Here is a 17530-nt window from a genome sequence, read left to right on the forward strand (position 1 = left end):
TTGCATCACAGATGGCAATGCAAGCTGGTGTAGCCATTCTGTGAAACAGTATGGAAGTTCCTCAAAAAATTAAAAATAGAACTACCCTACGACCCAGCAATTGCACTAGTAGGCATTTATCCATAGGATACAGGTGTGTTGTTTCGAAGGGACACATGCACCCCCATGATGAGAGCAGCACTATCAACAATAGCCCAAGTATGGAAAGAGCCCAAGTGTCCATCGATGGATGAATGGATAAAGAAGATGTGACATATATATATATATGTGTATATATATATATATATATATATATATATATATATACACATATATATATACATATATATATATATATATACATACATACAAACACAATGGAGTATTACTCAGCAATCAAAAAAAAAAATGAAATCTTGCCATTTGCAACTACATGGATGGAATTGGAGGGTATTATGCTAAGTGAAATTAGAGAAAGACAAAAATCATATGACTTCACTCACATGAAGACTTTTAAGAGACAAAACAGGGGCGCCTGGGTGGAGCAGTCGGTTAAGCGTCCGACTTCAGCCAGGTCACGATCTCGCGGTCCGTGAGTTCGAGCCCCGCGTCGGGCTCTGGGCTGACGGCTCAGAGCCTGGAGCCTGTTTCCGTTTCTGTGTCTCCCTCTCTCTCTGCCCCTCCCCCGTTCATGCTCTGTCTCTCTCTGTCCCAAAAATAAATAAACTTTGAAAAAAAAAAAAAAAAGAGACAAAACAGATGAACATAAGGGAAGGGAAACAAAAATAATATAAAAACGAGGAGGGGGACAAAACAGAAGAGACTCATAAATATGGAGAACTGAGGGTTACTCGAGGGGTGTGGGAAGGGGGATGGGCTAAATGGGTAAGGGGCACTAAGGAATCTACTCCTGAAATTGTTGCACTATATGCTAATTTGGATGTAAATTTTAAAAAATAAAAAATAAAATTAAAAAAAAGTAGTGATCGAAAACCAATGCCACTCTTGGCATTCTCTTGGAAAGAAATGATTCTTGAGTGGTAGAACTGAGGAATACTATATCCCAATGTTCTAAAAAAATCTGTTTTTTCAGGGTGCTGGCTACTGTAAAGTAGAAGGGGAATGGTTATAACACAATCCACTTAAAGTTTAGAATATGACCACCATTTGTCCTATTTTACTTTAATTGCATAGACAATATTAAGTGTTTCAATCCTTCCTTTATTCTTCTAAGGAAAATTCAGTGTGTGTGTACATGAGTATGTATGTGTATGAGAGATTTTTCACTGCATTCGTACTGTCACTTTGGCCATAATTTTTAAGCACTAATTGTGTTACTAAGTTAGGCCAGGAATGCATTGCCCCAATTCTGGTCTTTTTGATGGAAGCAAATAATTAAGTTGTCAGTTAAAAGTAAGAAGGGATAGAAGGACCAGGGAAAGGGGATCTTTACTTACTACATTAAAGTTCTATGACATAAAGTCTTTCAATATTGATGGCAATACATACGTCAAAGCAGATATAGGCATAGTATCTCACAGTTAAGGAATAAGTCTTTAGTAGGTTCCAAAAAATACTAGCTTTCCTATGGAGGAAAGACAATTAGTGTGCATAATTTAAAGTTACCATATCAAACACATGGCCCTTTTGCAAAGCATCATAGCAATCTGAAAAAGAAAAGTTCATATATTGAAATAAACACAAAATAAACCAATTAATTCTGAATAAGTAGTAACAACTTTATTTTAACTCAACGTGCTGAAATGCAAAAAATATTTTCAGCAACAAGATACAAAAAGTATGTATCTTATCATTAACATCAGCTGATTAAAAATGAGGCTGAAAAGTTCAATATAAGTCTTTACACATTTGAATCTTGAAAATCAATTTCCCCCAGAATTAATTTTTAAATAATTTTAGCATAATTTTATTTTCAAAAATGGGACTCACTTAAGTTATATCTTCATTCTAAAAAACTGGATGTGAAATTAGCTGGGTTACAGTATACAACAATAAACTCTAACAGAAAAATATTTAAATATAAGAATTCCTTTTCAAACATAAAGTCCACATACTGCAAACAGAAGACACGGTGTGGTGATTTCATTCCTAGTGAAGAGGAAGTCTTGCATATGTTAGGCACTCAATATTTGTTCACCTGGACCTAAAATTGACATCATTCCATGAACACTTAAATAAAGTAGAGCTCATAATCTGTATAAAAGAGGTTTGCACAATACTCTTCTATATGCTGAAAGTGCTGTCTTTATAATCTGAAGACACTCACCCACCCACGTTATTTTGCAAGAATACACTGAATTTTATCCATCAAAGAGCATGAAGGTCCAAGTCAGAATAATTCACCTTTTCATATATACATGGTTATGAAGAAAGCTTTGTTGAGGTGGATTTTAACAAAACAACTTACTGAAGTCTCTAGTGTTCTAATTTAGTAACATTGGGTAGCATATATGACCCATATTTTAATAAAAATTTTACTTGGGTTTTAAATTTATGCACAAGATTTAAATGGATAAATAAATTAGTATAACATTTTTGGCAATTTAAATTCTAACTTAGGTCTAGTTTAAAAATAAGCTAATAATGCTCATGGTTACTTTTTAAGAGTTCTTTGCGAATATTTTAAAACTGAACTTTAAAACTGATGTCCTAAAAAGGCACTGTTTTCATATTTCATCATGCAGTAAAGGTCACATTTTTGAAAATTATAATTTCTTGTCCATCAACTGTCCCCCCAAATAAAGCACATTTAATGAAATATTTCAACTAACCTGAATTTTCAACATTTAACTGAGTCCTATTTTCAGAAATTCACTCTTCTGAACATACCACACACAAGTCTAAGCAAATACAAGTATATGTACACACACACACAAACACACGCACACACACGCCCAAATGACATAATACATGCATGGTTCTCCAATTACTATTTCAAGACAATGACACATGAGTATTCAAGGAGGTAACAATGGCAAGCCATAACATTATGGCACCTTCATATTTGTGCTCTAAATACCAATATACGTTAAAATTTAAAAACAAAAAAGGCACAAATATAGTGTTTCTGTATCTCAAGCTGAAGAACAGTTTTCTAATGGTTACTGTGATAACATAACATTTAAAACCAGTCACTTCTTTTTTAAGGAAAAGTTCTGTTTAGGTGACAAAAGGAAAACAAGAGCAGGCTGATAAAAGGCAAAGCTGCTCAGGACAGTCTGTGCCTACTGAACACAGTAGTGTGTAGTTTCAAAACGAGAAAATAAAAAGGCTATTAGAGCACTTTTGTCAGAATACATTAAGTTTTTTTTTCATTGCCTCAAGAACCCACAATACCAAAGAAAACCCAACAAAAAACAAACAAAAACCAAAAACAAAAAACCAAAAAAAAAAAACAACAAAAAAACAAAAAACCCCAAAAAACCCCAACCCATAATAAATAAAAAAATAAATCAACTATGATAGGATTCTGTTAGTATAATGGTAGGCATTATATTATCTGAAACGTGGACATTTCTAGAGACATGGATATTCTCACAGCACAGTGTTTGACGTTTTTGGTACAAAATGTACTACCAAACTACAAACAAAAAACGAAAAAAAACCCTTTATAATAAAACCCTTAGGATTTGCAATAAACACTAAATTAAGTAGGTAAAAGCAAGCCGAAATGTTCATTATATGGGTGTTATTACTGAAGTCACTATGGTTAGAAACGTAGATGCAAGCAGTGAATTAATTCACAATGTGCCTACGTGCATTTGATATAAATGGATACACCAATATATATATACTTTTTGACACATGACAACAAAATTCTATAGCCTGAGGAATTTTGTTTTGTTGTAAGACCCTGGCAAAATATATTAAAAATCTTAACGTGTATATGTATGTGCGTATGTACTTTTTAAATTGTACATTGTAAATTTAATGGACTCAACTTGGTTAAGGAAGTGAGTTTCTGTTTCCTATAGTATTCTTACACAGGATGAAGTTCAATCACATGTAAGAATCCTTCTATCTCAAGGGATTCTTCCAATTTCAAATTTAACAAGATTCCAATTAAACTACATAGAAAGAAATGAAGATACCTGAAAATATGATCTTTTCAAACTAGTTTGCTGTGGTTAACAAATGCTTATCTGATAGTGATTGTTCAATGTAAATATGAATCACTCTTGATATATTCTGACTGCTTCAGTGAATATGTAACAAAGAGATAACAAAAATAAAATCTATTTTAAAACCTCAGGCTCCTTTTTTTTCCTTTTGTTCTAAATTCAAAAACTAAATAAACAAATTATACAAATTTTAATCTGGAGAATAAAGTATGTATGTGAATATATAGGTATATGCATTTTTTTCCAGTGACACACTTTTCCCCTTGTGGTCAAGTATAAATCTTGCCTAAGAAGCATATTGTCACTATTCCATGAAATCAGATGCAGTGACTTGCCACTGCTCCTACTTCTCCGGGACAATGCACCAGGACAGACCTTCACTGTGAACAGAGCTATCAAACACTGAACATGTGTATGTGTTTAAAGCTAAATTCATTTATAATAAAGAACTGGCCCATGAAAAGCAGTTTATAAATAGTTTATCCTGTTCACATTATGCAGAATTTCAGTATCATCCACAATGTTAGTACAGTAACTGAAACAGAAAGGAGAAAGCTAGGGGGGAAAAGGTTCAGAGTGTGGCCTAACATATTTCTAAGGGTTCTCTCCTTTAGTCTGCAAATATCAGTTCACTATTTTTAGAAGGAGAGTAGAGTGTCCAGAATTTTATTGTTGAATTGCCTTCTCCAAAGTGGGATAAGACAGAGTAAATTCAATAATAAATATCTGAAATTCAAACCAATTTAACTATAATCAAGAATACCTTTCTTATCTATTATCACAAACATCCCAGTTGCCTCCCTCAGTCTTAAAAAATTCTTGCAAAAGTTAAGACACAATTAATTATACCTTATTAATACCCTCAAAAACAAACAAAAAATATATGTACCATTTAGCATACAAAAGTTACACATGAAAAGTGCATATATATCTTTCTTAATTGGCCCACTCATTAAATTTACATTTGGTCATCCTTTCTTTCAACATGGACAGAATTCTTCATATAAATGTAGGTCACTACAAATTAAAAAAAATTAATTCAGCACAAAACATGCTTTCTTTTTATTGAAATCTTAACCTCAATCAGTTCTCAGTCATTGTAAACTTGAACAAACCCACAAAGAAACACAAGCAAAGGTTTGTTATGCTTCTCTTAGTCTGTTGGACAGTCAACACACAGAAAAACATCCAAATTTTACTAAAAATTTGGGCCAACTCATTGCATATTTGCCCCCTGAAATGAAAAATAAATTAGAATTGAAGCAGTGTATTGCCGTAACTTACTTTGAAGGTAAGCAGGTTCTCCTATATGTATAGGACTTAGACTGGAGACATTACCAGTAATTTCCAATACGAGTGCTTTTAAGAAGAACCTAGTTTTAAACTTTGAGATAGCATAGGACAAACCCTATAAAATTCATTTTGCTTTTCTCAAACTAATGGAAGATCCTTTTGAAACTTAATATCTTCAGTTATCAATATTACTGCATTATGGAGCTAGTGCAATCCTGCATAGCCTTAGTCAAAATGACAAGGCACAATAAAAAAATTAAAGTATTATATGAACAAGAGAAGTCATTGAAGATAATTTAAGGCCTTGAAGTGAATTAGAGTATAATCAGTCTAATTTAAAGCTGAAGAATAAACCATAAATTATCCACCTGAAATGCAAGCAATATGCTTTTTCAGCTTCTGTTCGTGGACAAGACAACAGAAACAACTCTTGCTTATGGTTTGTTATTAGAATCCTTCTGGACCTGGAGGAGTAAAAGTCAATTCCATTTTTCTACAGTTCATGGAAGATTTCAGGACTGTTTTAGCCGTTTGCGTGGAATGCCAAACTGTGGACATTGTGCAGATGCTAGTGCTCGGAAGGCTTCTGCTACTAAATGAGGGTGAGACTGAATCATGGACTTCCACCCTGATGTTTCCATTATGTCTGCTGCTTGGCTGAAAAATAAAATTAAGTGATGTTTATTAAAGAGTACTTTTCAAAATGCATTGTTGCATTGTTAGTTTTAGAAAAAATCACACATTTCAAAATGTTTCAAGCACTTTTGCCTCTCTATATCGTCAAGCCATGTGAATTCATTAAAATACCATCTTTATGTTACTGGTATTTTCTGTTGCAATTGAAACTTAAATTCTTCTGGAAGTTCTACACTCTGGAAGTATGTGACACTTTTCTCCATAGTACCAACTCCCACTGTTACCATTTCTGTACCAGCTTTTTAAGAGCTCTTTTCCCTGGCTGTTACATATAGGTTTTCTCTAGAGTTCCAACTTTTGCCCTCACTCTTCTCTCTTAACTTCATCATTCATCCTATTGTATCCACTCTTTACAATTTTAACTATCATACTCAATGATGGTAAACTACTGATTTGCTAAATCTAGCCCTCCCCACAAGGTACAGTCCCAACCACTTGTTCTATTTGGACAGCCTCAAGCCCTAAAAATTCAGGATCGCCAGGAAAGAACTCAACACGTCTCTATCCAAGCTGCAAATTCTTCTTCCCTCATTTCTAATCAGCTAATGCTTCCACCATCACCCAGAGGTAACATCAAAAACCTGGGAATCATCTTAGACTCCATCCTTTCCAATCAATCATCAAAGCCCTATTTTAATTTCCAAAGATATTTTGAATTCCCAGTCAAGATTCACATCATTTCACATTTGGATTATCACAACAGTCTCCTAAGTTGTCTTCTAGTTTCCTATCTTGCTCCTCTCAAACTGGCTTCCATGAACTGCCTTAGTAACACAAATATGACTATGTTACACCCTATTGTTCCCTAATGCCTGTATCCAAGTTCTTTAGAAAAAGAAACAATTTTTCCTACTTCCTCTCTCTACCTTTGTATCTCTCCTTACATGCTCAGGTAACTGCTCATTGTATACTGAATGTACAACATGGTCTACTGAGCATGCAGAGTAAATACCTAATCTAGTTATCCTGGTCTCTTTTCTCCCTTATATCCATCCACCATCCAAATAATATCCAAATATTATAGACTGTCCTTTCAAAATGTTTTATCCTTTCATTTCTCTCTAGCCCCAACTGTCACCAATCAACTCTAATTTCAACTCTCATCTCTTGCTCATCTCTTGCCTGCACTACTCCAGCAACTTTCCAATGTGTCTCCTATATTTAACCTTGCTCAACTGTCACCACAACCACCACCTCAAGCTCCCCACAATATATTCTCTACCTTGTATGCAGAGAGATTGCTAAAAATGAAACTCTGATCATGCCCTATACTAGGTTAAAACCTTTTATTGGATACCCATTTCTCTTTGAATGTCTAAAAGTCCCAATGTGGGGCGCCTGGGTGGCGCAGTCGGTTAAGCGTCCGACTTCAGCCAGGTCACGATCTCACGCTCCGTGAGTTCGAGCCCCGCGTCAGGCTCTGGGCTGATGGCTCAGAGCCTGGAGCCTGCTTCCGATTCTGTGTCTCCCTCTCTCTCTGCCCCTCCCCCCGTTCATGCTCTGTCTCTCTCTGTCCCAAAAAAATAAATAAACATTGAAAAAAAAAAATTTAAAAGTCCCAATGTTATTTACATGGCCTTCCAGGATCTGACCTTTGTCTGCTTTCTCCAGCTTCTTCTCATAACCTCTCTCTGACTCTATATTGTTCTTTCTTTATCACCAAAACTTTGCACACCTGATTCCCTTTTTTTGGGATAAACTTTCATGCTTCTTCCCTCTTCTTTACCATGGTAACTCCTACTAATACTCTAGGTGTTTATTTATACAATAATTCCTCAAAAAGGCTTTCTTTCACTCCTAGTTTAGGTAAGGTTCTTTTGCTGTATGCTTGGGATATACATTATCTATTGTTACGCTTTATTTCAATTACTTGTTTAATTCCTATTTGTTTCTTGCTAAACTAAACACTCCATAAAGGTAGGGGAAACATTTGTCATGTCCATCACTATATTTTTTTGTACTAAGCACACTGCCTGAGGTATTTACTTGATAATAAATATAAACGTATGTCAAATGAATGGATCACCTACTGCTTCATGCTTCTATACTTTGGATCAAGTGATCCCTTCTGTTTATAATGCTTGTTATTTCCTTCTTAGTTTCACTAACTCCTATTTGTGTTTAAAGACTCAGATGTCATCTGCAGGAAGCCATTCCTAAACCATCCAGCCTTTGTCAAGTGCCCTGCACATGTCTTCCTTTATCATGTTACTTACCACATTATGAAATAATATATACATGTATTTCTTTCATTAGACAAATTTCTCAAGAAAAGGATTTTTCCCTATTTTTATATGCAGCACCCTAGCACAGTACTTGAGACACAGATGCTAGGTAAATGTTTGTGGAACTAAACAGTAGCTGAATAAAACAACTTTTTAAAAATTTGCCTGACATCATATTATCTGTATGTAATTATGTTTATCATTTTAACTAACTGTTTGGAGTCACATAAATACCTCTTAATATACCTGGCATTTTCATTTATTTAATTCAAAAAGATCTATTGGAAGTCTGTACATACAACAGCTACTCCAGGGGATATAAAATAAGGGGATAAAAAAATTATCATTGAATGCTAATATATTTTAAATTTAAATAGATTGTTCTGTGATCATATACCATGACAATAACGTATCATCAAATACTAACCAATATACCACCAGTGACTTAAACGTAGTTACTAATTTTTACTTTGTGAAAACAGAATTCACAAACTGATAGGAATTCAGAGTTAACAACATAATACAGTTTAAAAGAATGGGAAGTAATCAGGTCAACATTCATTTTATTGTCTCTAACACTGTCTTTTTTCACTTAAATCTACTTTTGATAAAGTGTGAAAATGGAATTTAAGGGTTTATTGGTAAAAACTAATCAAAAGCAGGTGAAAATTCTTCAAACTATCAACTCTTCACCTTTTCTGATTTTGAAAAATTACAAAAAGTAGAAAATCACTCTAAAAATAGGAGAAGAAAACAAAAAAGGAAATAATAAGTTCTAACAGTTCATATTCAGAAGGTTGTCTTAGAAAAATGTAACAACTACCACACAGTTTCAACAGGGAAAGGAAAGAACAAACTGCTACCAGTAGGGAATATGAAGTAGCTAGCCTAAAATACTGTATGATGCAAGGTACTTGGCTAACCTAAGAAGCAGTGGGTGAGCAGTCAAATATAAAGACTGTCTAGGCAAATGGGGTACATTCCTCATAGGAAAAAATAAGTATTTCCCAACATCTTTAGAAATGTTTTCTGAAGGGACAGGGAAAAAATCTAGTAGCCACTGAAATACATGGGCTCAGCTATATACTGTGAGCGTATGTGCTTAAAAAATTAAACTGTCTATCCCAGTTCACATTAGAAGCTGATCTACAAGGGAGCATAGCCTCAAGAATCCACCAAATCATATTATTATGTTTTAAAATAACTGGCAGTTTGCTTCATACAACTAATATCTGGATTCATACTTATTGTAGATGAGCAAAAGGCTATGCAAACACTTAATTTCATATATGCAGATCAACTTTAAGTCAGAAACTGATGTCATCTTACTTGCTGTTCCAGTTTTTCCCATCTTTACACCCAAGTTGTCGAAGTACACTGCACCTGCATTAAAGATTTAAACACACTTAAAAAAAAGTCCAGTGAAAAAATGTTGAAGGTGTCATGCCCACTGAAATACAGGCATAGCTTACCTATTAATAAAGTCTATGGCTTGTGCTTTCAACTGTTCTGCACTGTGCAAATCTGCAAGGACAAGGGTATCAGCAACATTTTCTACCGAGAGGTTACTACACAAAGCTTCTTCACACATGACCTTCAGCCGTTCCAGTGCATACTATCCAAAAGGAAAACACAGCAATTAAACATTTACTCAAACTACCACGTTTTAAATACTTGGTATTTATAACTTAGAAAATAAATTTAAAGCACATTATACTTTGAACTGAGGGTAAAAAAAAGTCCTGAAGTTATTTTAACCTAATATTAAGAAGATACAAATCAATGAATTCAAGAGAAAGACCAATTTTCTTTAGGAAATTTCAATTTGTGCAAAATATGTACTGTCAATTTTAAAAACAGGGTTTTATTCTTTAAAAACAAAACAAAACAAAAACCCTTCTTGCTCAAACTCTTAATGAGTGAATTTCTCTTCTCTATTTTAAACACCAGAGTGTACCAGCCAGTACACTGTCTGTTGCCACTGCTCAATCTTGAAGAATGAATTATAAAAAGCCAACAAATCATTTTGATAACCACTTCTTTAGTTATTACGACTTTAGCAGCTTTACTGAAAATTTATAATTGATATACAATAAACTGCAAATAAAGTTTATACAGTCATATGACCATCATTAATTCATGACACTGAACATAATCATCATCCCCAAAAGTTTCCTCCTACCCCTTTATAATCCTTCCTTTTCACCCCACCTCAGGCCACACCTCTGATATGCTTTCTACTGCTGTAGTTTAAATTTTCTGGTATCTTCTATAAATGGAATCATATAATTTGTGACTGGCTTCTCAGCATAATTATTTTGAGATTCATACATGTCACTACCATTTTATCAGCAGTTCAATGCTTTTTATTGCTGAATAATAATATTCCATTGTGTACAGACATACCACAATTTGTTTCCGCAATCCTCTCTTGATAAACAATTGGTGTTTCCAGTTTTTAGCTATTATAAATAAAGCGACTATAAACATTCATATAAGTTACTGTATGGGAATATGCTTTCTTTTCTCTTAGATAAAGTAGACTCACTGAATCAGATGGCAAGTGTAAAACATTTTTTCTTTTTTAATATTTGAGAGGGAAGGGAAGGACAGAGGATCAGAAGCAGGCTCTGTGCTGACAGCAGATAGTCTGATGAGGGGCTTGAACTCATGAACCATGAGATCATGACCTGAGCCGAAGTCGGATGCTTAACTGACTGAGTTACCCAGGAGCCCCAAGTGTAAAAACTTTTTAAGAAGCTGCCAATCTTCCAAAATGGTTGTTACCATTTTATATTTCCATCAGCAGTGTATGAGAGTCCTTATTCTTCCACATCCTTGACTATATTTATAACTTAGAAAATAAATTTAAAGCACATTATACTTTGAACTGAGGGTAAAAAAAAGTCCTGAAGTTATTTTAACCTAATATTAAGAAGATACAAATCAATGAATTCAAGAGAAAGACCAATTTTCTTTAGGAAATTTCAATTTGTGCAAAATATGTACTGTCAATTTTAAAAACAGGGTTTTATTCTTTAAAAACAAAACAAAACAAAAACCCTTCTTGCTCAAACTCTTAATGAGTGAATTTCTCTTCTCTATTTTAAACACCAGAGTGTACCAGCCAGTACACTGTCTGTTGCCACTGCTCAATCTTGAAGAATGAATTATAAAAAGCCAACAAATCATTTTGATAACCACTTCTTTAGTTATTACGACTTTAGCAGCTTTACTGAAAATTTATAATTGATATACAATAAACTGCAAATAAAGTTTATACAGTCATATGACCATCATTAATTCATGACACTGAACATAATCATCATCCCCAAAAGTTTCCTCCTACCCCTTTATAATCCTTCCTTTTCACCCCACCTCAGGCCACACCTCTGATATGCTTTCTACTGCTGTAGTTTAAATTTTCTGGTATCTTCTATAAATGGAATCATATAATTTGTGACTGGCTTCTCAGCATAATTATTTTGAGATTCATACATGTCACTACCATTTTATCAGCAGTTCAATGCTTTTTATTGCTGAATAATAATATTCCATTGTGTACAGACATACCACAATTTGTTTCCGCAATCCTCTCTTGATAAACAATTGGTGTTTCCAGTTTTTAGCTATTATAAATAAAGCGACTATAAACATTCATATAAGTTACTGTATGGGAATATGCTTTCTTTTCTCTTAGATAAAGTAGACTCACTGAATCAGATGGCAAGTGTAAAACATTTTTTCTTTTTTAATATTTGAGAGGGAAGGGAAGGACAGAGGATCAGAAGCAGGCTCTGTGCTGACAGCAGATAGTCTGATGAGGGGCTTGAACTCATGAACCATGAGATCATGACCTGAGCCGAAGTCGGATGCTTAACTGACTGAGTTACCCAGGAGCCCCAAGTGTAAAAACTTTTTAAGAAGCTGCCAATCTTCCAAAATGGTTGTTACCATTTTATATTTCCATCAGCAGTGTATGAGAGTCCTTATTCTTCCACATCCTTGACTATACTTAGTATGGTCTTTGTAATTTTATCTATTACAATACATTTGTAGAAATATGTCATGGTTTTAATTTACATTCCCCTAGTAACTAATGGTGATGAGCATCTTTTGATGTCGTTAACTGACATTAGTTCAGAAAGTGTTTGTTCAAATATTTTCTCTATTTTTAGAAATAACATTGTTTTCTTATAGTTGAGTTTTGAGAGTTCTTTATATAGTTTATATACAAAAGTCTGTTAGCAGATATATTCTGAATATAAGGTGCTCATCAGATATATGCTTTGCAAAGAATTTTCTCCTAGTTTGCGGCTAGTCTTTTTTATTCTGTGTTTTCTGAGGAAGTTTTAAAATTTTATTTAAGTCTAATTTGTCTATTTTTCTTTTATGTATTGTTTTTTGGTTTTATAGCTAAGAATTCTTTGCCTAACACAAGATTACAAAGACTTTCTCCTATGTTTTCTCTTAGAAGTTTTAGATTTTAGGTTTAAAATCAATTTTGCATGACTTTTTGTACTTGGTGTGAAGTTCACATAAAAAGTTCATTTTTTTCAGGAATATAGGTATCCAACTGTTCCAGCACCACTTGCTGAAAAGACTATCCCTTCTTCACTGAATCGTCTTTGCACTTTCATCAAAAATTAGATATCCAGGGGCGCCTGGGTGGCTCAGTCGGTTGGGCGTCCGACTTCGGTTCAGGTCACGATCTCGCGGTCCGTGAGTTCGAGCCCCGTGTCGGGCTCTGGGCTGATGGCTCAGAGCCTGGAGCCTGTTTCCGATTCTGTGTCTCCCTCTCTCTCTGCCCCTCCCCCATTCATGCTCTCTCTCTCTCTCTCTGTCTCAAAAATAAATAAAACGTTAAAAAAAAAAATTAGATATCCAGATATGCGAGAGCCTATTTCTATACTCTCCATTCTGTTCAAATGAGTTGTCTATCTTGTCACCAATACAACATGGTCTTAAATTCTGAAGCTTTATAATAAGTCTTGTCATCACGCAGTGTTAGTCCTCTATTTTGACCTTCTTTTCTCAAAGTTATCAGATTTCTCTAGGTCCTCCCACTTGCACATAAATTTAAAATTCATTTGTCAAAAAACCCCACACAAAACCTACAAGAGACATGTTGGTTCTACTAATGAATTTTAAGAACTGAAATTTTAACAATATTGAGAGTTCTAATCCATGAACAAAATTTCCCTTTCCATTTATTTAAGTAGTACCTGAATTTCACTTATCAATATATTGTAATTTTTGGTATAGTCTTGAAGATCTTCTCAGATTTATGCCTATATGTTTAATATTTTTGATACTACTACAAATGTCATTTTTTTAATTTAAATTTTTATTAAGACAGTTATAGATTCATGTGCAGTTGTAAGAAATAATAGATTCCAGAGCTGCCTGGGTGGCTCAGCTGGGTTAAGCGTCTAACTATTGATTTCGGCTCAGGTCATGATCTCACAGTTCATGATCAAGCCCCACATTGGGCTCTGCGCTAACACATGGAACCTGCTTAGGATTTTCTCTCTCCTTCTCCCCCAGTCACACTCTCTCTAAATAAATAAATATTAAAAAAAGAAAGAGAGAAATAATAGATTCCAGCTCAAGAAGAAAGTGGCAGAGTAAGTAGACCCTAGGCTCCTCTTGTCCCATGAATGGAACTAGATAACTACCAAATCATCCAAAATACGCCAGAAATAAACCAGAAGATGGACAAAACTAACAACTAAAGGGAGAGAAGAGGCGATGTTGAAGAAGGTAGGAAGTGTGGAGACGTGGTTTAGGGGAGAAATGTATCATGGGTGCTGTGGAGGGGAGGAGCCATGGTCATGGAGAAGGGCCCGAGAGAAAGGAGCATACAGGGGGATATAAAGGAGAATGTTTCCCCAAAAATATTGGCTTGCAAAATAAGAGAAGCTGAATTTCATGAGTTCTTGCAACACGTGGAGATTAAAGCCTAGAGATTTAAAGGTCAGTAAGTGGGCTTGCTCTGCTCCTGGAAGGAAAGCAGACAAACAAGCCAGGAACAGACAGAATGAAACAGCAACCTGAAGAAAATCTGGGACAAACAGGGGGAGATTATTTGCTCCTCTAGGAGGACATTCTTGAGAGGCAGCATTCATGGAGACACTTCTCCCAGAACAAAGGAGCTGGCCAGCACCAGTTACTTCCCCAACCCCTCAGCATAAACACAGAGCCACATGCAGGAAACAGCACAGGATGGCACTGGCTGCTGAACTTGCTTACAACAAGCTCCACTCCCCTGCGTTCAGGCAGAACTGCCCTTCTCAGTCAAGCTTCCCTCAGTCCCAGCACAGAGAGACCTGAACAACGCCCTGCCCATACTATATCTAACCATGAGTTCTGCAGGGCCTCAGTTCTGGATAAAGTTGTATCAGGTCTCATTTCACAAGCAGATCAGAGCACATCTAGGTAAAACTTTCCACAATGAGGCCAGGTACCAAACACTGCCTACAGCAGGCAAGGAGAGCATCTGTAGACAATCAGCCTGAAGGATAGAGCAAACAAAACACAATAGGAGAGCTCACACAGCACATATCTGAAGAACTCTCTGAAGCATCAGGCCCTGGGAACATGACTTAGGCCATTACTTTCAGAAACAGGAGACATTAATGGCCTTTCTAAACACAGAAGCAGGCAGACATAGACAAAATGAGAAGACAAGGAAATTATTCAAGAACAAGATGAAGTCACAGCCAGGGGTCTAAGTGAAACAGATATAAGTAACATGCCTGATGGAGAATTAAAGTAATGAACATAAGATACCCACTGGGCTTGAGAAAAGAATGGAAAAAGTTAGTGAGACTCTTACCACAGAGATAAAAGAGTTAAAAAAGAATCAATCAGAGATGAAGAATACAATAAATGAGATTAGAAACAGGCTTGATACAATGAACAGCAAACTGGAAGAAGCAGAGAAATGAATCAGTGACCTAGAAGACAAAATAGAAAATAATGAAAACTGAACAAAAGAAAAAGAATTATGCAACCTGAGAATCGAGTTAGAGAACTCAGTGACTCCATGAAATGTAATATTTGTATCATAGGAATCCTAGAAGATGACAGAGTAAAAGGTGTCAGAAAATTTGAGGAAGTAATAGCAGAAAATTTCCCTAATCTGGGGGAAGGAAAGAGACATACAGATCTAGAAGGCAGAGAGCTCCCATCAAAATCAGCAAAAGCAGGCCCACACCAAGACATACTGTAATTAAGTTGCACAGTATAGTGATAAAGAAAAAAATCTTAGAAACAGCAAGACAGAAGACATCTTTCCTTACAAGGTAAGACCCATAATGGTAGTTAGAGATTTCTCAACAGAAACATGGCAGGCCAGAAGACAGTGGCACGACATATTCAAAGTGCTGAGTGGGAAAAATCTGCACCCAAGAATACTCCATCCAGCAGGATACAATTCAGAATAGAAGGAAAGAGAAAGAGTTTCACGGACAAGCAAACACTAAAGGAGTTTGTGACTACTAAACCAGTTCTTGCAAGAAATATTAAAGGATATACTTTGAGTGCAAAGGAGAGGCCAAAAGTGACAAAGACAAGAAAGGATCATAGAAAATCTCCAGAAACAATAGCAAAACAAGTAATAATATGGCTGTAAATATATATCCATCAGTAATTACTCTGAATGTAAATGGACTAAAAGCTCCAATCAAAAGACATAGGAGGTCAGAATAGATAAAAAATAAGACCTATCTATATGCTGCCTACAACAGACTCATTTTAGAACTAAAGACATCTGCAGATTGAAAGTGAGGGGATGGTGGGGGACTTGAATGGTTCAATCAGCTAAGCATCCGACTCTTGATTTCAGATCAGGTCATGATCTCCTGGTCATGGGATTGAGCCTCACGTCAGGCTCCATACAGAGCATACAGCCTGCTTGGGATTCTCTCTCTCCCTCTCTCTGCTCTTCCCTCTCTCTCTCTCTCAAAAATAAATAAATAAACTTAAAAAAAAAAAGTAAGTGAGGGTATGGAAAAACATTACCATGCAAACAGATGTCAAAAAAAAGCTGGAGTAGCAATACTTATATCGGACAAACTACACTTTAAAACAAAGACTGTAACAAGAGACAAAGAAGGGTATTATATCATAATAAAGGGGACAATCCAACAAGAAGATATAACAATTGTAAATATTTATGCACCAAACATGAAAGCACCCAAATATATAAATGTCAATAGCAAACATACAAGAACTAATTGATAAGAATACAATAATAGTAGGGAACTTTAATACCCCACACACCAATGGACAGATCATCTAAACAGAAAATCAACAAGGAGACAATGGCTTTGAATGACACACTGGACCTGATGGACTTAACAAATATATTCAGAACATTCCATCCCAAAACAGCAGAATACACATTCTTTTCAAATGCACTTGGGAAATTCTCCAGAATAGATTACAGATTAGGCCACAAATTAGGTCCTAACAAATACAAAAAGACTGGAATCATACCATCCATCTTTTCTGATCACAATGGTATGAAACTAGAAGTGAACCACAAGAAAAAATTTGGAAAGACCACAAATAACATGGAGGTTAAACATGCTACTAAACAATGAATGAGTCAAACAGGAAATCAAAGAAGAACTACAAAAAGTTCATGGAAACAAATGAAAATGAAAACACCAGGGTCTAAAACATTTGGGATGCAGAAAAAGTGGTCCTATGAGGGACATATATAGCAATACAGGCTTACCTTAACAGGCAAGCAAAATCTGAAATATACAACCTAATATTACACCTAAAGGAGTCATTAACAGAACAACAAATGAAGCCTAAATCCAGCAGAAGGAGGGAAATAATAAAGATTACAGCAGAAATAAATAATACAGAAACTAAAACAAAACAAAACAAACAAAAAATAATAGAACAGGTCAATGAAACCAGGAGCTGGTTCTTTGGAAACATTAACAGAATCTATAAACTTCTAGCCAGACTTACCAAGAAGAAAAGAGAAAGGACTTCAAAATAAAATCATAAATGAGAGAAGAGAAATAATAACACCACAGAAACACAAGTATAAAAGAATATTATCAAAAACCATATGTCAACAAATTGGACAACCTGGAAGAAATGGATAAATTCCTAGAAACACATAAACTGCCAAATCTGAAACAGGAAGAAACAGAAAACCTGAACAGACTG

At 35.2% G+C, this 17530-nt stretch overlaps 1 protein-coding gene across 2 annotated transcripts in view; it reads right to left on the reverse strand.

Moving 5' to 3' along the window:
• Positions 1-3879: 3879 nt before the first annotated feature.
• Positions 3880-17530, reverse strand: part of SPOPL (speckle type BTB/POZ protein like) — a 79856-nt gene continuing 66205 nt past the window's right edge. For both annotated transcript variants that reach the window (XM_047082986.1, XM_047082985.1), the window contains exons 9-11: positions 9808-9950; positions 9665-9718; positions 3880-6071 (exon numbers count right to left, since the gene is read on the reverse strand). In XM_047082986.1, the coding sequence (XP_046938942.1) occupies positions 5927-6071; positions 9665-9718; positions 9808-9950 (342 nt within the window). In that variant the 3' untranslated portion in view covers positions 3880-5926. The remainder of the gene's footprint in view (positions 6072-9664; positions 9719-9807; positions 9951-17530) is intronic.

This window comes from Lynx rufus, unplaced genomic scaffold (genome assembly GCF_022079265.1).
Source record: "Lynx rufus isolate CCGP_SWC_20201006 ecotype Redwood Valley unplaced genomic scaffold, mLynRuf1.p SCAF_2, whole genome shotgun sequence".
NCBI lineage: Eukaryota > Metazoa > Chordata > Mammalia > Carnivora > Felidae > Lynx > Lynx rufus.